Genomic DNA, 24,236 nt, shown 5'->3' with positions numbered 1-24,236 from the left:
AGAGAGAGAGAGACTGAACACACAAGTGGGGGAGGCACAGAAGGAAAAGGAGAGAGAGAATCTTAAGCAGACTCCATGCCCAGCACAGAGCCTGATATGGGGCTCAATCTCAACATGAGATCATGACCTGAGCGAAAATCAAGAGTTGTATACTTAACCAACTGAGCCACTCAGACGCCCCTCTCTGCCTGTTTTTTAATTGTTTTTTTTTTTTTTGCACTGAGTTGTATTAATTCTTCATTTATTTTACTTTATTTTATTTTTTTATTTTATTTTATTATTTTATTTTATTTTATTTTATTTTATTTTATTTTATTTATTTTTTTAACCAAAATAATGGTTTACTATCCATTTGCTTCCAAATCTTTTATGCAAGTTTCAACAGATTACCAAATGATAGTGATTCATTTCATTAATGAGAAAAGCAGTTCTCATTCTTTTGATTAAAATGATAAAGGTTAATATTAGGCAACAAAATAATCATAGGAAATTGAGAATGCCATCTTGCACTTAATAGAAAAATTCTGAGTAGCAAGGAGCAAGATAATCAGGCACTAAAGTAATTTTTTTGTAGTTTTTATATTTAAAATTTTTATTTTAAATTAAATTTTTAAATTTTTAAATTTAAATTTTAATTTTTAAATTTTAATTTTTTAATTTTTAATTTAATTTATTTTTTTTTTAGTTTACATCCAATTTTGTTAGTGTATAGTGCAACAATGATTTCAGTAGTAGATTCTAAATGCCCCTTACCCATTTAGCCCATCCCCCCTCACAACCCCTCCAGTAACCCTGTTTGTTCTCCATATTTAAGAATCTCTTATGTTTTTGTCCCCCTCCCTGTTTTTATATTATTTTTTCTTCCCTTCTCTTATGTTAATCTGTTTTGTATCTTAAAGTCCTCATATGAGTGAAGTCATATCATATTTGTCTTTCTCTGACTAATTTCGCTTAGCTTAATACTCTCTAGTTCCATCCACGTAGCTGCATTTTCTTCATATATTTTAGATTGTAACTCATTATTGGCTATGATTTGTAAATATTTTCTCTTATTCAGTAAGTTGCCTTTTCATTTTTTCCCCTGTGGTTTCCTTTGCTGTGTAGAAGCTTTTAAGTTTGACTTAGACCCATTGCTGATTTTTGCTTTTGTTGCATTTGTTTTTGGGGTCAAATCCAAAATATCACTGTCAAGACCCAAGTCAAGGAGTTGACACCTGTTTTTGTTTTGTTTAGTTTTCTAGGAGTTTTGTGGTTTCAGGTCTCTTACATTCAAGTTTCTATTCTATTTAGAATTATTTTTTGTATATGATGTAAGAAAGTGGTCCAGTTTCATTCTTTTGCATGTGGTTGTCCTGTTTTCCCCACATTATTTATTGATGAGACTGCCCTTTCCCCTTTTTATATTCTTAGCTCCTTTGTTATAAATTAATGGACCATATATGCATGGGTTTATTTCTGAAAACCTATTCTGTTCCATTGATGTAATAAACTCATATAATCATTTGTTAATGGAAACAGACAAAGCTTTGGAGCAAAACATGCCAAGATTCAAATCCTGATTATCCATTTAGAATGTTTTTGACCTTAGGCAAGTTATGTAACCTACCTCAGATTCATCACACACAATCCATTATGTTGGAAGAACTATTTGACATAACACACATAAAACACCTAGTAAAAGTATCTTTGTTCTTTAATTATGCAGGAAATGTTCAATGACCCTACATGGATGTCCCAAATTCTGACATCTTCCTCAGGACTGTACCTGTTTCTTAAATTCTTGGTGCCCCGCCCCCCCCCCAATCTCACTCCATCCAAATGTCAAGAATTTTTCAAGGCTGCCAACTCCTCTGGAATATTTGGAGATCCCTAGAGAGGGAAATAAGGCTGCCAGCAGGGCAAAAAAGGTAGAAAACATTTCGTCTAAATTAAAAGGAGTAATAGGTCTTAAGAAAGACATTTCCTTACCCCGTCCAGTGTTTTATGTAAAAAAAAAAAAAAAAAAAAAAAAAAAAAAAAAAAGGTTTTTAGTCTAAGGTAAGAATTGGGATGTCTAAAAAATACATGCAAAATATTTTTAAGATGCTTCATGTACAAAATTATATATAAAGAGAACAAGACAAATCATTGCTTAAAAAAATGGTTTGTGGGGCACCTGGGTGCCTCAGTTGTTTAAGCGTCTGACTTTGGCTCAGGTCATGATTCATGGCTTTGGGAATTGAGCCCTGCATTAGGCTCTCTGCTGTCAGCACAAGTCCATTTTGGATCCTCTGCCCCTCTCTCTGCCCCCTCTGCCTCTCTCTCTCTCTCTCTCTCTCTCTTTCTCTCTCTCTCTCTCCCCCATTTGTGCTCTGTCTCTCTCAAAATAAACTTTAAAGAAAAAATTGGTCTGTGACTCCTCTGAAAATGGGACTACCTTATTTATCTATTTTTAACATTTATTTATTTTTGAGAGACAGACAGCGCAAACGGAGGAGGGGCAGAGAGCCAGGGAGACAGAATCAGAAGCAGGCTCCAGGCTCTGAGCTGTCAGCACAGAGCCCCACGCGGGACTGGAACTATGAGATCATGACCTGAGCCCTAGTCAGACGCTTTACCAACTAAGCCACCCAGGCACCCCAGAATGGAACTGTTTCAGTCTGTATTATGTAATTGTGCCCAATAAACCTGACACAAATGTACAGTGTGGTGCTTTGATAGATAAAGATAGATGCAGTTTACTAATAGAATGTAATCTCTGTTAGCAACACAGGTTATCTGCAGTTACAGAGTCTAGAATGAATGGGGGTTTCGAGGTGAAGAAAAATCTTAACATATGGGAACATAGAATGGTGCCTACCCTCCCCCTCCTTTCCTTTATAGTTGTTTTTATATGCCATTATCTACTCTATTATAAAACTAATAAATTCCTTAGCATGTTAAACAATTTTGATAGGAAACATAACTGAAGTTGTAAAAAATCCTCAATTTTTTTAATCCTTTGGCATATTTCTGCTGATTACCATGTCTATGTAATGAATAAGTAATAGGTTAGAGTACTTAGTGGATAACATATTTGGTAATGAAATGTTTACAATATTTTGCTTGTGGCAGTAAACATATTTCTATATTCTATCTATAGATAATCATAAAAGTGCTGTACTAATACAGACATTGGTGATATTGTATAATAGGTAAAAACGATGAAAAAAAAATGTAAGTGCCAAAAATTCACCTAAGCTCTAAAAAGGACCTATTAAAATAAAATTATTTCTAGTAGAATTCCCTTTCAACACTTTATTTGTAGAAATCCATAGGTATTTTTCTATTTTACCTCAATAAAGCTGAAAGATTATTATATATATCCTCAGAATGATGTCCTTAAGCATGAGAATGTCTGTCCCCAAAATCAAACCAAGTATGCATACTTTCTCAAAAGTTATAACAAACAAACAATAACCCATAGATAGATATAAACATTGCCAATACAGAGAAGGAATAAATTATCATGAAACTATTACAAATTTTTCTCAGAGACTAATCCTAGAGATAAAAGAATCCAGGTGATATTTACATATTGCTTTAATGGTGATATCTCTGCTGAAATACTTTGTAACACCATTTTAGTGAATAATCTGTAACATTCATATATTTTTTTTTAATATTGGGAAAAAAGATCTTATCACATGAAGACAAGTCAATTTGCTTAGGAAGAGGGAGAGTATGTTGTGATTCATTTGCTTTAGTACTTACTTTTCTGGTAATATTTAACATATAAAAGAGGAATCTAGAATCCTAATCAAAGGATAGAGACATACTGTAATACCCTAGGTCTCATCAAGTAAAAACTGTAACTGTCAACTGATGTCTGCCTCAGAGACTGACCCAGATCACTTTTATTTGTTCAGAAAGAAGAGATGTGTCATATTTATAGAGCAGGTGGAATTCTGGGTCACCGTAAGCACAGTTTGCAGGAGAAGAAACAAAACAAAACAAAGCAAAGAACATTAATGTGACTCTCCTTGCCCTAGGCAGTAACACTTAAAATGTCTTCTGGGGAATTTCAATGTTTCCTAGTGTTTCAAGGTCTCTTGTTTCAAGTCTGAACCTCTTTGGGGAAGACTGCACAGAGAGTATCACTGTAGTAGGCACAGACACTACTAGAATGGTAGATACTGCTGGTCTTTGCTTTTCTTAAAGGAAATCCAGGTTTTGTTTTTTTTTGTTTTTGTTTTTTTTTTTTTAAGCCAAGAAATCCTCTTAACTGTTTTCTCAATGAGAAAATAAAATGAATCTAAGTAAAGAATAATATCACTTATAAATTTCAATAAGGACATAAAGTATTTAATAAACAGAAACCACAATGAACATAGCAATGCAGATAAAATGATAGTCCAGTAAAAATTACAATAGTAAGATATAACTAAATATAAAATCAAAGAATCTATTGGAACCCCTAAGTGAATTTATATGCCTTTTCTATTCTCTACTTTCAAAGAGATATTGAAGAAAAAATCTGATTTGTATATCTGCCTTAAAAAACAATTCTAATGAATCAACGTTGGAAAATGAGACAACATAATATAGCAGAAAAATTAATGGACTTCAGAGTCCAATATGTAGAATGTTAGCATTACTATTATGTTTGACCTCATCTAGGTGTCTTAACTTTTCTCAGAGTCTGTTTCTTCATATCTTATATGAAGCTTATAAGATCTATGTTGGATAGTTATTATGAAAATATACAATGTATGTAAAAATACATTTTTAATTAAAAATATACAACTATTATTAGAATAAAAATGTTTATAGTCAATTTATTTATTTATTTTTTGAATTTAAGGACCAAATAAGTCTCTGATTTACCTCCATAAACAGGAATGTTTTCTTTATCAGGATAAAATGTCTTTAATATTTCCATTTCTATTAGATTATTTTCCATTGAAACTGAAGTGAATTTTTAGTGACATTCTTTGCACTATAAAACTCATGAATACCTGATGGCAGTCAAATTCCGTGTCCCCCTTATTTGAGCAGAACTTTTACTATGTTTAAACTGTTTACCTAATTAATAAAATATTGAAAATGTTATTTTCAAAGTTGTATTCCTTATCTTAGTTGGCAACTGATTCTAAGAATTTTCTGTCAATAAAGAGTCAACTTTTTTTTTAATTAAGGCATCAACATATTTTTGAACAACTATATTTTTCTTATAGCAAGAGCAAATTAGGAAACATGGAGCACATTGCTGAGGATACATGGTGGACTCACACTTTTGTCTGATGACCACCAGAAGATATGCAGAAGGAAGACAGGGAACAGTTGATCATAGCCAATATTATGTAATTGTATTTTTAAAGAAAATAGCTAAAGCTACCTAATTATATGTTTTAAAGAAAATATAAGGTTATAGAGAATCATAACATCTGACCCTAATTTATGCAGCATCCGTTTAAGTTACATATATGATTACTGCAGGCAAAAATTAATTTACCTTCCTAAGAAGTAAATCTGTTAATATTAATACTCTCTAGTATGAATGTGTGTAAGTATACACACACACAATGCATACACTCAGACACATTTATATGTGTGTTATATATAAAGACTTGTTAGCTGTTATATGTAAAGACTTGTCAACTTGAGGTACCCTAATTTCTCTAAATTGGGCTACAGTTAAGATAGATATTGGGTTTATCACTCACACAAGGTTGCTTTTGAGAATCAGTGGGATACTATTGATGTTTACACTGATACAAAATATGGATTGTCCCGACCAGAGTGAGGCATATGATTCACTAATGCTTAAGGGTATGTTATTTAAATTTTATTTAATTTTTAAATTTCATTTATTTGGCAGGATCTAGAGGCAAAATCATCAGATCTCAGAAATGTAAGAAAGACTATAGAGTTCCCTGCTGTGTCTATTTTTTATTACCATAGGTGAAGAATATATTTATGGGTACTTAAGCTGAGTTATTTGATAGAAGAACTACACTCACAACTAGTTAGAGGCAGACACATAATTAAAACTCAGATTGGTCTTACTGTGAAGCCTCTTTCCAGCACAATATGCCACTCTAAGGAAGAATCATGCAGATTTGAAAGGTAAACAAAAAATAATAATGTTAGAGACACTATTTTACCATGTTATTTAAAATTTATTATACAAAAATGCCTTGTTAAAATTATCTGACTAGCCCGTTGTTTTTTGTTTATTTTTATTTCCTATGTAAATTAAAAAAAAATTCTATTTCGGGGCGCCTGGGTGGCTTGCTCGGTTAAGCGTCCGACTTCGGCTCAGGTCATGATCTCACGGTCCGTGAGTTCGAGCCCCGCATAGAACTCTGTGCTGACAGCTCAGAGCCTGGAGCCTGTTTCCGATTCTGTGTCTCCCTCTCTCTCTGCCACTCCCCTGTTCATGCTCTGTCTCTCTCTGTCTCAAAAATAAATAAACGTTAAAAAAAATGTAAAAAAAAAAATTCTATTTAGCCTTTAGTACCCATTAATAGTGAATTCACTCTAAGTCTGATCCAATGAATCCTGAGACCCATCTCCAAATTATTTAATTTAATTTAGAAGTTTCTAAAAGTGTACTCGCTGATTTAAAGTCATAATGTTGGTTGCAAATTGTACCATCAGTGTTTGATAGAACTTTGGGTTGTTTCCCTTATCTTTATTGAAAATTATTCTGGATTCAAGAAAAAGAAAAAAGAAACCTATATCATAAAATTGAAATCCTTTTATTTGGTGAAATACCTGTGAAAGAATCTTACAGATGTAGCATTCTTTGCAATGACTACATTAGGCAAAATACCAGTTTAACTAAGTATACAATTTTAAAGAAAAATATTGCTGTATATTTTTAGGAGGATGGCCTGCCCTTGACATTAAATGAAAATGGTATAATAGTTGGAGAGCCATTGAGTTTTAATCATAAATTATATTGACGTTAATACATTTTTTTTTTCTGACTAGATCTGGAAAGAAACAGATCAATGAAGGAAAAATGTTTGGATGTTTATAAAATCAAATTTCATATATTCTCTCACATTTTGTATACTCCAGTGAGGATTAGCATGGTTCAAATATAGCAATAAATTATAAGAATGTATCTTACTATGTGAGTAGTATAGTTTGGGGAGGCACTACTCTTTTATAGATAACTATTTAAGACAGGTAATTGCATTCAAGGCAATAGAATATAATACACTATGTTATCTCTGAAATTCAAAATGAAATTATGAAAGCCAAATTATATGCTTTTAAATAAATAAGCCAAGTTCATTTGTGACTAAAAATCTTTATTATATTAGTTTCTATTAGTAGTGGGGGAATATCTGTTTCATTGTAGTATTTCCGAATCACAGAATAAGGTAAATTATCATTTTATTACATCCTTTTATTTATTTTTTAATTAATTTAGCATTTATTTTTGAGAAACAGAGAAGAAAATGAGCAGGAGAGGGTCAGAGAGAGAGGAAGACACAGCAGAATCCAAAGCAGGCTCCAGGTTCTGAGCTGGCAGCAAAGAGCCCAATGTGGGACTTGCACCCACGGACTGTGAGATCATGACCTGAGCTGAAGTCAGATGCTTAACCGACTGAACCATCCAGGCACCCCTGATTACATTCTCTTAATCTAAGCTTGGAGTTGGCACTTGAAGTGTCCTATGTCTTCTACTTTAAGGGCCCCATACATTTTTAATGTACAGGCAAATGACAACAAACAATACTCATGTTATAGATAACAGATGACAGAAAATTTTAGGTCCCTTGGTGTTTGACCCTTATGATCTTGTTAATAGTGTAATATCTCAGCCTTTTAAGAGGTTGCTCTGACTCACATGTGAAAGGAAATGCTGTCTTTCAGAAATATAGCTTAGTTGGCAATAGCCAGCATTATACCTAGGAGGGATATATAGCAATTTAAGAAAAGCCACTTAAATGGCTATTTCCTCTTTATCCAAAGGGTTCTCATAAAGAGTTGAAGGATTAACTCTTAGGGAAAAAATGAGCATGTATCCTATACCTACAAATATCTGGGTTCATCAAAATTTCATGGAGTAGGAAATGTGTAAATAATATTAACTTTTCAGATTAGCTTGGTCTGGCAAAACATAATGTTAATTGTACAAAACATAGTGGGAAATGTCTCAGACACATTAAACAATAATGATTAGAAATATGTGCAGAAGTACTTCCATTGTAAAGGTGGACAGGGGATAGCAAAATTAAGTCTTAATTGAAAAAAATACAAAGTAAACAGTAAAGGAAAAAATACGGTCATTGTTATAAAAAACTTTTAGACAATGATTTATTTTTCTGTGTTTTAGTTACATTTAACAAACTTGTATATCCAAAGAAAAATACATTGTATCGAATTTAAAAATGCCCATTAGTAAAAATGCAAAAATAAAAGCACTATAATCATACTATCCAAATACAAGAACTGTTTAGTGTCTTATTGTATATTCTTCTAGAAATTTTTACACACACACACACACACACACTTTTCTCTAATTGAGATTCTACTGTTTGTAACCCACTCTTTTAAATCTATGGCCTATATCTTTACATGGCAGTACATTTTTATCTCATCTGCTACCTAATCAACCCATAATAAAACTTCTCAAGTTATCTGAAACCTGTCCATACAAATGGTGGTCAAAACTAAGGTTCACTGCAGGATTGCATTTCACATCTTGTTGTTACGACCAGTAAGTCTTTTTAATCAAAACAGTACCTTTTTTTTCCTATTCACTTATTAAATAAACATGCACGTTGTCTTAAAGAATATTCCCCCTTCTCAGTTTGACCAGTTGCATACTTGTGGTTTATGATTTATTTTTCAAGAGCAACTTCTACTAAAATATGAAGGATTTGGCCACCTAAAATATCCAACAAAACAATTAGGTAAGATTTTAAGGTATAGAAACTAGTTCTTCAAGCTTGTACATCTACCATTCCTGCAGAGTTGTAAGAAAGAAAAAAGATAAAGAAAGGCAAATCAACCAAGGAACTTCTTTGGGGAAATATTGAATGTAAATGCTAATGAGAAAAACGTAGAAATTATTGTCTATTGTGTTTTTGGGTGTTTTATGTTTATTGCCATGACCAAGCTAAGTAGTAATGACTCAACAATTGATATCCACCCAAATTAGATGAAAACCATGGAGGCAGAGGTCTCATTTTATTCTATTAAGGGGTTCTTCTTGGGGCACATGAGTGGTTTAGTAGATTAAGCGTCAGACTTTTGGTTTCAGCTGGTGAGATTGAGCTCTGCAGGTTCTGTGCTGACAGCGTGGAGCTTACTTGGGGTTCTCTGTCTCACTGTCTCTCTTCCCCTTTCCTGTTTGCACACATTCTCTCTCTCTCAAAATAAATAAATAAACGTAAAAAAGAAGTGATTCTTCTTAAAATGGAAAACAAAAACAAAATAGAACATTTTTTTGTTACAGTGATATTGACATCCATTTTCATAAATTCATGCCACTTATTTTTTGCAGAATAGATAAACAGAAGAAGTTTAGAGTTTTGTTCAAATCTACAACTAACAAAATGTTGGGCACTATTCTCAGTCATACATAAATCCTTTGCAATAAAAATATTGGGCTGAAGGAACAAAAATACAACTCTTTGTGTAGTAATGGCTTTTTCAGGGATATGTGAAACACTTGAGCCAGAAATTATGCCTTGGACTGAAATCTTAAAATGTTTTCTTGAGATACATATTTAACTGCCAGGCTCAAAAATATGATCTTACACATGCCAAAACACATCACAATGATGAGTTTGTGTCCATACTACAGTTTAATTTTCTCAGCATAGATTTTTATATCTTTATAAAATTCCATTTAGGAAAATCTAGTTGAATTATAGCAACATTCCAGTATGCTATAGTACTTTCGGCTGTCAGGAAACAACCTTTAGGATGAAATACTTCTTAAGGTTTTTCTGTAGTTTTATACGGCAATATAACAGTCATAATCTTTAGAAGACATGGCTTCATTTATAGAAGTTACACAGATTTTTTTCAAGAGCTCCTTAAAATTTTAAAATTTTATTTAGGATCATCTGCTATCATTATTTTTGATGTGTCTTTGAACAGAAGTTTATTTTGCAAGAGCAAGTAATTTTTTTTTTTCTAAAAGAATGTAGCTGTATAGAGTAAATTCCTGTAAAAATGGGAACATAAGGCATAAAAAACTTTACTATTGAAAGCATGGACATTCAGGGAGTTCTTTTTTACTTTTCTTATCTATCATGTCTTCTCGGTCAAATATGTATTAGGTAACACCTATGTGTTTTACTCTGGGCTATTTACTGTGATGAATGAAATTAATATATCTCAGGGCTATGACCACAGAAAGCTCATAGATACTACTCTAGAACAAGCAGTTAAGATCATAAATATTACTTTTCAAGCAAGGAAAAAATTTAAGTTAGAAAACAATGAGTGATCAGTTTCAAAATTATATCTTAGCTAACAATGTATTAAAGAGACACTTTAAGAAGAAAAATCTCTAGGAGATCGCTTCTAACCCCTTCTAATCTCATCTTACTAGTTATATCTTTTAATGTAATACTTAATGTATAGACTTCTTTTGCAGGTATATGATGCTTAGGCACACTTTTGATAATAATATTTACTTCTGTCCTACCACAACTCTGAAAAACAATCTGACTCAATTCTTCATTTTTTCCTGCTCTATATCTTATCAAAGTTCCAAGAGTTTGAAACAGCACTTTTGTTAATACATCTCTCTTATCAGTACCATCATGCTCCAGAGGTGTGGGGTTCATATATTTCCAGACCACTATTTTTGCGTTAGAGCAGTAGTTCTCAAAAGGCGGTGATTTGGGCAGACATTTGACAATATCTAGTGAAATTGTCGACTGAAGGATGGGGGTGCTACTGGCATCTAGTGGATGGGGGACAAGGATGCTGATAAACACCCTAACATGCATGAGACAGTCCCCCATAACAAATAAGTATCCAGCCTAAAATGTCAATAGTGCCACTGTTGAGAAAGTCTACTTTAGAAAAAATTTTGGAAATAATATTATATACCACAACATTATTAAAATATATTTCCATTTATTTATAGATACAAGTACAATTAAAACAATTTAAAATGCTTAAATATCAATATTTTGGCATATGTTCTTCATTCTGTTACTAAGTGTAATATATATATGTATATGTATACACACACACATACATATATATATTTTCTTTTTTTTTTTTTTTTTTTTTGGTCAAATGGCATGCTGTGGCTGCTCGTCTCCAAAGATTAGTTGTTTGTGCATGGTTTATTTAAAAAAACAAAGCAAAACAAAAAGCAGAAATAGTCTTTGTCATGAGAAAAATTTTGTGACAGCTTTAATGCAATTTTTTGTTTGTTTTTCTTCTAACTGACTAGATCTGTGGTATGTGGATAATGTATCCTACATCCACTCTTTTTCTTCCTCTGTCTTGTCTCTCCTCTTACTTGTTTTTTTCCTGTTTTCCTTCGGTTGGCAGAACTCCTCTAATTGCAGCTGGAGTCATCGGTGGGCTCTTCATCCTGGTCATCGTGGGTCTAACATTTGCAGTTTATGTTAGAAGGAAGAGTATCAAAAAGAAAAGAGCCCTGAGAAGATTTCTGGAAACAGAGGTGAGGTGTTTATTTCTTCTCTGCATGTGTTTGGGGCTTTTCATTAGGTTTAGAAGGTTTAGATGATACTCAGCTTTTGAATCCAAGGGAAATGCTGTTCAATTTCCTGCCAAGGGCTTATAGTTCATAGTATGTTATACAAAGTTGATGAAAAATCAGAGTATATAGTAAAAGTAGTCACGGCAGTTTCATGGCTTAAAGAGGACAAATACCAAGGGCGAGACTATTATCTTCTCGAACGACAGGTCTTATTGAAAAGACATATCTGTTTCTTTTGGGAGACGAATCCCAAAGGCAAGCTCTAGGATATTACAGTAGCAGAACAGAAAACATCTGGGTGGATGAAGTCTCAACAGCAGAACTAGAAAAATGTTAGAATTTTTCTGTTTGAAAATAAAAACAGATAGGCCAGCAATTTATGCTTTAATTACCGTCATTAAATTGGTAGCCACTGATCCCACTATGCTAGCAGTAAAAAGCTGAGCTTACAGGATGAAGCTTAGTATTGTAATCACACAGACCTTACTACACAATTTATGGGAATCATTTAATATTATGTGTGTTAGTTGTTGTGAATATGTAAATTACCCACAAATTATTATAATTTCTTTTATATTGCCACACTGAGTTCTCTAGTGTACAACATGATAGTTTTCACTGTACAGGTTACAGGGGAAAAACAATTACAGAAAACTATGCATTTCCATATCCTTCTCAACTCGCATCTTACCTCTTTCTTCTGATATACACATCTCTGGCTGTCTGAACAGCTCACAGCAATTCTGTTCTGAGACTGAGCCTTCCCTGGTTTGTTTTCTTGCTCATTGTCAGTGTGACAGTCTGACTTTTCCTGTTAATACTGACAGGAATGAGAACATTCATTTATAAATTTTGCAAACTGATAGCAAATAAAATTTAGCTCTCTTTCTTTAGAAGTTGAAAGTAGATAGAAGAATCGTGTGAAATGTTCAAGTACCTACAGTTACACCGAGGAAAGAATTTCTAAGAATTGGAGGTGTCTAAAATTCAAATGGATTGTCTCATCAATAGAGATGGCTAAGCATAAGATAGGTAGTCAATTATGTACATGAGAAAAAATAGTAATAACTCTTACTTGATCTGGATATTTACAAATAGATCAACTTCATCATTTTCAACCCTGCACATGAATAAAAGTTTGGACACAACACCTGTGCTGTGCTTATTTTCAGTTTAGCTAGGATGCTGTAGGCAGGTAGAATTCTCCCTCATGGCCAGCTTGGGGCAGTTGTAAAGAGAATTCTAAAGAGTGAAGTAAATTAGAGTTGGAGAGGAACTGAAGACTTGGAACAGCAGTGGCTATTTAAGTGACTGAATAAATAGAAAACGAGTTCTGTCCCATAACCACAGGCAGAAAAGTCTCATTGCTACAAAAATAATTATTTTGGGGCGCCTGGGTGGCACAGTCGGTTGAACGTCCGACTTCAGCCAGGTCACGATCTCGCGGTCCGTGAGCTCGAGCCCCGCGTCGGGCTCTGGGCTAATGGCTCAGAGCCTGGAGCCTGTTTCCGATTCTGTGTCTCCCTCTCTCTCTGCCCCTCCCCCGTTCATGCTCTGTCTCTCTCTGTCCCAAAAAATAAATAAATGTTAAAAAAAAATAATAAATAAATAAATAAAAAGAATTGCTTTAAAAATAAATAAATAAATAATTATTATTTTGTGTGTTTTCTTTTTTTTATATGGTGCTAAGAATGTCCTTTAAATGGCATTTAATTACTAAATAAGCAAATGCTGATTAGTTTTATAAGCAGATTCTAATTTTTATAAAAAATTATTGCTTAGTACTAAATTAGATAATTGTAGAAGTCCCATCTTTCTCTCAGGAGAAGTAAATAACTATGATTTTCTGCCATCTAAATAGAAGAGGAGTTCTTAAGAGGATCAACTAAAATCCTTAACTACCGAAGCTTGAAATCTGTCTCAGATGTGAAAAACTTGTTAAAGCATGATATATTGTTGGAATGTACTTAGAGTAAATATGCTTTTCCAAAATCGTTTTGCTCCAGATTGTCTTGTCTTCTGTTACGTGAATAAAAGTAGAAAATATGTTTGTTTTTATTTAACATACACTTACTGAGTTGCACTGTAAGCTTGATACTTTGATAGATACTGTGATTAAAAAGTGTTAATGGGACATGATCCTATCCCGTGAAGAGTGACAGATTCAGAGCTTACAATATGGCAGGCAATATTCCAAAGTTTTCCAGCTATGTTATACCCCATTGCATCTTTTGACACTCTTCGAAGGTAATTATTGCCATATCTATGTTACGAGTATGAAATGAGGGACAAGGAGGGATAAATTGCTTTCTAAGCTTGTGAGTGGCAGTACTAAGATACAAACCTACAAATTTAAACTTGACCCTCTTTTTGCCATCTTGGCATGCAAATGAAACAATGCCTCTTTTAAAGACATCATTCGCAAATGCCTGGAAAAATATGTTTGTAAAAATTTTAAGTGACATCTAATAAAATTGCAGAAGACTAAACATTTCAGGTAGAATAGTGAAGTTCTCAAAACATGAAATTATGGCAATATTATGTGCCAAAGCATCTGTTTTAAATACATATAGCCCATAGTGCTAAAATGTAGTCCCCAATCTTGCATATGATTTTTATATAAGTTTTTATATGATTTAAAAAGATAATTTATTAAAGTTCCTGATTATATACATATAGTGTGTGTATCAAAATCTACTGAACAAATTCTGCACAGCAGAGTTGGATTCGAATAAAGGACGTTTTCTGAGGGAGATTCTTCTTCTAGTTTTTCAAAAAGTTTTGTAATTCATTCTGAGATTTATTTTAGGTGACTTGAACACAATTGTATGCATTTTTTGAAATGTAAATTTGAAAATGAAATAGAAGCATATTTGTGGTCAAACTTTTAGTCCATAGCCTAAATTTATTGATAATTTTATCATCTTCTCCAAATTCTTGTTGATTTTCACTGCACTTACCTATACTCAAGATTCTGTTCAGCTATTGAAATAGACCATTATGTTCACAGAAGCATAATAATAACCAAGCCAGAGGGTCACAGTGCACTTAGCATTGTAAACAGACATTGTGAAATACTGTGATGGTTTTCAAGGCAATTTGAGTAGGCGTCGCTTTTAATTATTTCCTTAGGCTGAGAAAGAACCAGTTATTTGTCTGAGTTTAAAGTTTAGTTCCTTAATTTAACTTTTAAAAAAGAAACTTCTATTTCTCTCACTTGCATTTTTGCTCAAGCATAGATAAAAACCTAAAATTTTAACACAGGATGTAGACTATTGGTACCCACAGTCAATCTCACGTTTACTTTTTTTTTTTTTCCTCCCCCTCACATAAGCAGGAAATTGGCACATACTCACATATCTTTCCCCTCCTTACTCATCCTCTCTGGCTGAATGGCATCTAAACTGAGCATCTAAAATTATTTGTATTTATATCTTTTGGCCACACCCAGCCCACTTTACAGTCTGGGGTTTCCCATCCTGATCTCCTCCTTCAGACCTGTCCCACCCCTCGTTGCATTCTGCTTTCTGTCTTCTTCCTCCTCCCTGATGCTGTGTCCAAACTGCTCTTTACATTGGCAAACCCTCCTCCATGTCAATCCATTTTTATTATCTCAAGTCCAACTTTAAAGTGTACCTCGTCCAGGAAGCCAAAAGTAGCAAAGCTTACTCGCTCCTGGTTATTTTATTCCTTTGCATTCCAAAGCATTCACGTAGGATCTAGAATGAGTTCATAGAATTTTAGAATTTTTTATCTTTAAGGTACTTTAGGGCCTTGCTGCTTAAAATGTGTTGAAGGACCATCATCGTACATAGATATCACCTGGAGTTCTGCAAAATGCAAATTTCAGCCCCAACTTTAGACTTCTTGAACCAGAATCTGTATTTTACCAAGAATGTCAGGTAATTCAAATGTACACCAAAGTGTTAGAAGCACTGCCCTGGGGCACTGGTAGTGTGCTAACTTACTTTATTTTCTTCCAACCATTTGTTTGTCCTGGCTTCCCAGTTAGATTTTCAATGCTAAGAAGACAACATTTTATTTTTTTACGTATCAAATCTCCTAAAACAAGAAAGAAAACTTTGATAGAGTACATGGACATAACTAAGATCTCTGAGTCTTAGCTGGGGATACCAAAACTGGAAGCACTTCAAAAAGTAAGCTTTAGAGGCCCTAATCAGCCTAAATTTCTAAAAATAGGGAGAAAAATCCCCTATCTTAGTATGCCTCAAGGTAGTCACAGTTTTATACTTGTGTTCAGCTAGGCAAAAAGCATGGGAAGAGAAAAGATAGACTCTGAAGGAATTGTGAGTGGTCCATACTACAAAAATATTGTCAATGAAAGTGTGCTTGTGTGTTTTTGTATGTATGAGAAAGAGAAGCAGGCAGAGGAAGAGGGGGAAGCACTGACTGGTGAATGGAAAGCTGTATAACCTGTATTCTTTTTTGTTTTGTAGTTGGTAGAACCCTTAACTCCCAGCGGCACAGCACCCAATCAAGCTCAACTGCGTATTTTAAAAGAAACTGAGCTCAAAAGAGTGAAAGTACTTGGCTCGGGAGCTTTTGGAACAGTGTATAAAGTGAGTAAAAACCCATACCATTAGTTACTTTAAGTTTCCTTTCAGACTTGTCTTAAATAATAGCCAGAGTTAATTGCTCTCGCCAACCTAATTTCCTTTTAATATCCAGAGAGTGGAACCTTTGTTGTATTGAGAAGTTGCTGCACAAGTGAATCCATTCATTTTTGTTGAGGGCTGGGATGGGTACAGTCATGAGAAAGCAGGAAACTGTCACGGAAGCCATGTCTTTCCACGCCCTTCTGAACCCCGTTTGATATGATCTCCCTATTGGTAAATCTGTCCTTATCTAAAATACACAGCTCTCACCCACTTTCCTTCTGCGTACACAGTGCTGCGGGGCATCCCAGACAGGCCTGAGCCATGGACCATAATCCTTGCTCTTCTTTTCTTCTGCTCTTTCATCCACATGTCTCCCCACCAGGACATTACTAGCCTATCTTTTTAAAACCTACACAAATGTGCTGACTGGTTAACAGGATAGGACTAGTTCCTAAACTACTTTTTGCCTACCTGTTAACATATATGATTTAACAGAAAACTTTCAGTTTTTTTTTTAATTTTTTTTTAACGTTTTATTTATTTTTGAGACAGGGAGAGACAGAGCATGAACAGGGGAGGGTCAGAGAGAGGGAGACACAGAATTGGAAACAGGCTCCAGGCTCTGAGCTGTCAGCACAGAGCCTGATGCGGGGCTCAAACTCACAGGCCGCGAGATCATGACCTGAGCTGAAGCCGGCCGCTTTACCGACTGAGCCACCCAGGCGCCCCAGAAAACTCTCAGTTTTGATGTCTTCACCATTATATGCAAACTAAAAAAGTGACTTTATTTGTGAAATTCAGGTCGGAGAATGAAAGGGTGACATCGTGGGTTTCCAATAAGAGACATCTTTTTGGAAAGGGAAAGCTCAAATAATGTTATCTGCGTGTTTACTTTTTTAGCTTAATTACAAAACCAATTCAGAGGCCAGGCCCAAGGTTAATTGTGGTGAAATTTGTTTTTCAAATTCAAATTTCTGCTGGGTTAGTGCTAAATCCTTCTTAGACTGTCCATTGTGACAGTTCCCCAAATTTTACTTGACAGTTTTATATATTTCTTAAAGCTATATGCAAGCCTACAGTTATTTTTACAAACATTTTTGTTAAAATAGACTGGATCTTAGAAATTCTGTATTTTACAATGTTTGTTTTTTTTTCTATGTGAAACAGGTATTTACTTAACAAAAAATATTAACAAGTAGAACATTAATCTTAATTTTCTCTCTCCTGAGTGTTCCAAAAATAATTTAATCTCTTTAGAATAAAGTTGTTTTATTCTAGGGCCAAAATGCAGAAATTTCTTAATCTATTTAGTGTACATATTATGTTCAATTACACTCAAAATTAATTGAGCACCTAACTGGAATAGAAACTATTCTAGGCTGGCTTGGTGCTTTCCAGTCTTCAAATTCTTTGTAATGTTGAAGAAACACAACTTATCCTGTTTTTCTATTTATATATATGCTAGAAATAATGGACTTCCTGTTTGAAGATAACTCAGTTTTAGATTGCTCCTAGCATATCACCACCCTTTTATTTTAAAGATGGTATGATCTGGGGCGCCTGGGTGGCGCAGTTGGTTAAGCGTCCGACTTCAGCCAGGTCACGATCTCGCGGTCCGTGAGTTCGAGCCCCGCGTCGGGCTCTGGGCTGATGGCTCAGAGCCTGGAGCCTGTTTCCGATTCTGTGTCTCCCTCTCTCTCTGCCCCTCCCCCGTTCATGCTCTGTCTCTCCCTGTCCCAAAAATAAATAAATGTTGGAAAAAAAAAATTTTTTTTTAAAAAAGATGGTATGATCTGGAAAGAAAAATTTTATTTTAAATCATGGATAACATTTAGCTCAAGGACAAATATGATCTAATGACCTCAGCAGGGAAAAATTACCCATTTAGACATTTACTAATAAAGTTATATGAATGTTTTTATTATGAATGATTATTTGCCTGTTGTCCGTGACTTTATACCTTTATTGAAATTATTTGTATTGAAGGTTCCATAAGTATGTTTAAATTTTATGCCTGCAGTGTGTATGGTTGACCCTAAGTTTTAATTAGTATATAAGTTCCTACAAAGACATACTGTCTTAACATGTAAAGAACTATTCTTGACCACATAAATGCAAATTAGCTTAGCTAATTATTTGGTTAATTTTTCCTCCTGGTTGGAGATATGCTGTGTTTAAACATAAAAGATCTGAACCAATATTGTGGGTATTAGCATAGTTGAATTTTTGTCTGGTCAGGCCTAGAAAATAATGACTATACTTATTTAAAAGCAGTACAAATTAGTTCACACTGAATTTATATTCTTATTTCAAAAGTATACTTTAGGAATATTTTAATATTGATGATATATCTTTATAAAGTAATCCCCTCTTTAGTTACTTTATTGAGTAATGGTAAACGTGTTCTCTACCCTAGATACCATCACTAAGAAAATGTAGCCTATGGATCTTGGACTTTCACTGCCTCTCCTACCCCATTTCTGCACTAATAATTAAAAAAATAATAATAATACCACAGGGAACATGGCTTATTTCTTTGTATTTTTTTAAATCTTTTTCAATGTTTATTTATTTTTGAGACAGAGAGAGACAGAGCATGAATGGGGGAGGGTCAGAGAGGGAGACACAGAATCTGAAGCAGACTCCAGGCTCTGAGCTGTCAGCACAGAGACCAACACGGGGCTCGAACTCACGAACTGTGAGATCGTGACCTGAGCTGAAGTCGGATGCTTAACTGACTCAGCCACTCAGGTGCCCCTTTTTTGTATTTGACACATAAATTTCCCTATTCACTCTAAGAAGAATATAACCCTTAAATTCACCTTCTAATGGTTAAAGAGTTTTTCTTTATTATTCTGATTTTTTTAAATAATTTTTGTATTTAGTTCTCCTCTTGTATTATTGCAACTTTTGATGATACAAATATACATGTTTTAGTGTAGAAGTACAAAGCGAAAAACTTTTTTTTTTTTTTTATAACTACAACCAATTGATATTAGGAAAAGACTAGAAATTCTCTTTAGGAATAAGAGATTGCTTTTCCCCCTTTCATTTTAATATTAAAACTGGACTAAGAATACTTTTGTTTTTGGTGTCAGGGCTAATAATTTAAAATCTGAGATTTCCATTTTTTCCATATAACCTCACATTTGTTTCAGTGTTCATTTGGGACAATGTGCTTCAAAAAAATTGTCATGTAATCGATGCACCCCTATTTATCTTATCAAAATTATTGTCCTAATTCAAATAGTTGTTTACTCAGAAATGCTGGTATTTTCCTTAATGTTGTACTTGACTCAAACCTTACCTACTTTATATTTTCCCACTGTATAGATCTTGCTCAGATATTATATTTTTGTAGGAGGAGAGAACTGGCGGTGACCAATATAAATATTTTACATTATTTCAGAGCTAATAAAAATCCTTGACACACACATACACAGTATTTAGCAATCTAAACAAATTAATAGGTGGTCAATACTCCCTAGTACTTTCCTTAGAAAACTAATTCTTAAATCAATCTCAATTTCAGGAATGTGAGACTATGCTATTTTTATGTTTTTGTTTGTTTTAGTTGCAGAATAATTAGGTAATATTAATGCTGAAAAGAACCACCAAGGTTACTTAGCCCAGTCTTCTAAATTACAAATGAGACATTTGAAGACCAAAAATTGGAACAGCATTCTCAAAGTCTTGAGAAGTTGATTTTTATCCTAATCTAATATTATTATATTTTATGTCATTTTTTTCTCTATTGAAAGCCTTTTTCACACATACAAATTGAATTTTATAATGTGATACTTTATAATATAATAGTAAACACCTTGAAAGCAGAATAAATGAATGAGTCATTCTCAAATAATGAAAGCAGAAAACAAAGTTGCTATGTAACTTGTAACATATAGCAGGTACTTGTTAAATTTTTTTGATTGAATAAAAAGATGTAGAACTTCTAAATTATTTTTTTAAAGAAATTAATAGAGTGGTTAAATCAAATTTTGTCTCTGGTATGAATTTGTATATGTCTTCATATAGATTTTATGTGATTTTTTCCCCCGAAGGGTATTTGGGTACCTGAAGGAGAAACAGTAAAGATTCCTGTGGCTATTAAGATTCTTAATGAAACAACTGGTCCCAAAGCCAATGTGGAGTTCATGGATGTAAGTATAGACACCAGGCAATCACATTTTTATGCGTTATTAATAGACTGCTTTTAGAATTAAATAAAGACTTCACTACTTACAAATGGTATAATATTTATAGTTAAAGCCTTGAGCAGTGGTCAGCAAATTTCTTAAAGGACCAGAGAATAAATAGTCTTTTTGTGCAATGTGGTCTCTATGGAAACTAGAGACCACAGCTCTGTCCTTTAGGTGGGTGAACATCCATAGGTACCTAAAGACACAACACACAAAAGTGGATTTGCCTGTGTTGCAGTAAATCTGATTTACACAAACACGATGAAGGCTGAAGGGCTGAAGACCAAATTCTGCTCTCACAAGAGCTCTGTGTTTAACCACTATGCAAAGAAGGGCACATTGCATTTGGGAGTAGTAATGATGATTTGAAAAATTAATTGTGCTGCTTTATTTTATTATTGTTATCCACTTAGCAGAAAACATCAATCAAGGTTAGTTTCTGTAGTAAGTCAGTTTGTGCTAAATTTAAATCAGGAACCTACCCAAGTCAGATAATTACCGATGGAAATTTACTTTTTTCAGTTCAAATTCGGAAGACAAACCTTATGGGTAAAAAGCTCCAACTATAGAAAAATAAGAGTGTTCTGAAGAACAAAAATACTTTATAAGGTCAATCAGAACTTTAAGATTCCCCCCCAGCAAAAATTGTAGATTGAGCTGTTCAGCAGATTTCAGAAGGTAGGACAGATAAAATGTGTATGTGGCATGCTGTTATTTTTTCACATTCAATATAAGCTATCCTGCGAGGGGTTCTATCAAAGATACATATGTTCTTTCTCTTTTAGAATGATATTTTCAATAATAAGAATGATTTTGATTTTCAAATGACCTTCATATGAAAGATGACGCAAGCATATGCACTTTGATTTTTTTAAAGATGGATTGCTATATATTTCTACCCAGTTTCTCTTGTAAGCTCTTTTGTAAGTTTTATAGGAGCTCAGTTTTTGACCTTGGATAATTTATTTGGGCATAATGCTTACCATCATATATGGGACTGCTTTGAGTTAAAGAACTTCTTGGCTATTATATAAGAGGACTGATAATTCACCGGTGCAAGCCAGCTGCTCTGATCAGTCAGTGCTGTGCCTTACCAGTTGCTAAATATTTTGAATACCACCCTTGTTACACCTTGTTGTTTATCTACCACCACCTGACAGACACTGAGTCCAGTAACTAAATAATATTTCCTTCTGCAGGTGTCTAAAAGTTCTGACACTCTCTGCAGCTACCTGTCCTGGCTCATATAGTAAAATGTAAAACTGAAGCCTTTTCCAGTAAAGTCACAACCTATTTGATCTTGATTATAGGTATACAGTTGTGAAAGGAATTTTCAAAGAAACTAAAAAATATTAAGAAAAAGGACAATGAATGTAAAGAGTGTAGGTTAATATGTAAAACTGATATAAAAAAAGATCTTGCCCAGACTAGACTGCAGCCAACGCTGAAATTCACAAGAATGCTAATAATCTCTGCTGGAGGCTCAGACAGCCATTTTTGTCATATTTCCATGGAAACAGACTGGCAAAAAGGGGTTAAGAGGCTACAAAATAATCACCTAAGAAAGAAGCTTTAAAGGCTTCATCATGATTTTGAATGATTATTTGAAAGCTCCTAACCCCATCCTTTTTATTTTTTTTTTTCCTGATCTGAAGTCTATTCCCATGGAAACAGGAGTGGGGATGGCAGCTTGAAGTCTTAGATTTCTGCTGAATTTTAGATGAGGTTCTGATTGAGCCATGAAAGGAGTCATTTTCCTAAATCTTTGGCAAATTTGGTGACCAACAGACTCCAAACCGTATGTTCTTTTTAGAAGTTTAAAAAAAAATTAGGGAAAATGTTTTGACTGAGCCCTTCGTACATGTGGATAGATGCCAGATTAATAGATCGATGGACTGCCATCGACAATTTCAATAAATATCAAGCAGAAACATTCAGTGCTATTTCACAACTTCTTTCAAAACATGAGTGTGGCATTGCAATAATTAAAATACAGTTGCACTGGAAAAATTAATGGTAAATTCAGTATTTTAAATAGACTGGTATAATTTTAATGCAAAGTATACCTTACATTGCATAGCAACATTTTTAGCTCATCTATTATGAATGTAGATCATTGTAAGTACTTAAATAATATATCAAACTATAATAAAAAGCTTCATATCAGCAAATTTATTTGTAATTTGGACCTAAGAATTAAGTTGAAGTTACCAATATCCCAGGGTTATTAAAATGAAGGTCATGTTTGGCATATCTCCTAGTTTGGGTTCTTCCATATGGTAGAGTACTCCCGATTTAACTTTGAAATTAATATAACATCTACTGCAACCATGCTTCATGTCTCTTGCAAATTAATGTATATGTGTATTTGTTTATATGCATTTGTTTTATACCATTTTGAAGAAGGAAAATAAGGCTTCCAAAGATTATGGAAACCGTACACTCTTATTAAACGTTAGATCTCTGGGCACCTGGGTGGCTCAGTCAGTTAAGCATCCAACTTTGGCTTAGGTCATGATCTCAGGGTTCGTGAGTTCAAGCCCCACATAGGTCTTGTTGCTGTCAATGTAGAGCCTGCTTCCAATCCTTTGTCTCCCTTTCTCTACCCATCCCCACCCCTTTCTCTCTCTCTCTTTCAAAAATAAATTAAAAAAAAAAAAAAACATTAAGAAAAAGAAGGCATTAGATCTCTTTGCCCCACTTCACCTGACAGCATCCGACTTTATACTTGGGGTAGAATATTCTAAATTCAATAACTGTTAATACTAAGTTTATTAGATACAGCTATGTTTTACTGGTTATTATAAAAAATGACCAAATACAACTTAAAACTCACTACATTCAATACTTCTATTGATATCCAGGGCAAAGGAGAGGACTTTTACATTTTCTTAGAATTTTTACCATAGGCAAAAACAAATAAGGAACAATTTGTGTTCTTGTAAATGCTATGCTAAAAGTAAGAGAAGGAGAATTTGGTCACAAGGCTGTTATTCAACCCACCTGGATATGTCTAATAGATTTATAATGACAATAATAACACACTGTTATTGAATGGCCAGTATGTCTTTAATTCCAATAAAGGAAGATCACATTGAACAACATTATAAAATAATGACTCTAAAGGTGTACATTCTTAAGAATACCTATGTTTATACACACTGCTAGTTCTTGTTTCAAATAGCACCATTTTGTTGGAAGAACACAGGGGTATTTTTTGTTGTCGTTGCTTTGTTTTGTTTTGCTTTGCTTTGTTTTGTTTTTATGCATAAAATGATAAGGAACGCATGCCAAAACATGATGCTATTGAGCAAGATTCCTAGAATTGGGGACCATGGTCTGGTCAAATCAGACAAGCTCATTAGTTTGTCTGAATTTCTATTACTGTGTTGTTGTTATTGTTTTCTCTGATATTTAAGTCCCACTATCACTTGACATTATTACATATAACTTGAAAGTGTACAGGTATTTAAATGTTTTGTTAACTGATATGCCTTATTAAAAATAATCTTGAGGTTAAAAAAAACATAATTATTCTAAATTCCAGTGTCTGAACAGTAATACTTCAGCTTATTGCTTCAGTTTCTTGGCTTTAGTTTCAGCTTTCCCGGGCCAAATCAACCACCTACTTTCCAGTAAGGTGCTGCAAGGAGATATGTATCAAATCACTCAGATTTATTGTGTAAATGGTCATATTTTTATTAAAAGAAGAATAGCTTGTTGTCCTCTCCCTATACAGTG

The 24,236-nt window shown here is 33.8% G+C and overlaps 1 protein-coding gene across 6 annotated transcripts in view; it reads left to right on the top strand.

Moving 5' to 3' along the window:
- ERBB4 (erb-b2 receptor tyrosine kinase 4) overlaps positions 1–24,236 on the top strand; it is a 1,166,318-nt gene that overhangs the window by 930,151 nt on the left and 211,931 nt on the right. For all 6 annotated transcript variants that reach the window (XM_040476138.1, XM_040476135.1, XM_040476139.1 and 3 more), the window contains 3 exons: positions 11,506–11,638; positions 16,135–16,257; positions 20,358–20,456. In XM_040476138.1, the coding sequence (XP_040332072.1) occupies positions 11,506–11,638; positions 16,135–16,257; positions 20,358–20,456 (355 nt within the window). The remainder of the gene's footprint in view (positions 1–11,505; positions 11,639–16,134; positions 16,258–20,357; positions 20,457–24,236) is intronic.

This window comes from Herpailurus yagouaroundi, unplaced genomic scaffold (assembly GCF_014898765.1).
Source record: "Herpailurus yagouaroundi ecotype Mexico unplaced genomic scaffold, PumYag 140, whole genome shotgun sequence".
NCBI classification, from domain to species: Eukaryota; Metazoa; Chordata; class Mammalia; order Carnivora; family Felidae; genus Herpailurus; species Herpailurus yagouaroundi.
The sequence above is the reverse complement of the archived record's forward strand: the minus strand, read 5'-3'. Positions and strand labels throughout refer to the sequence as shown.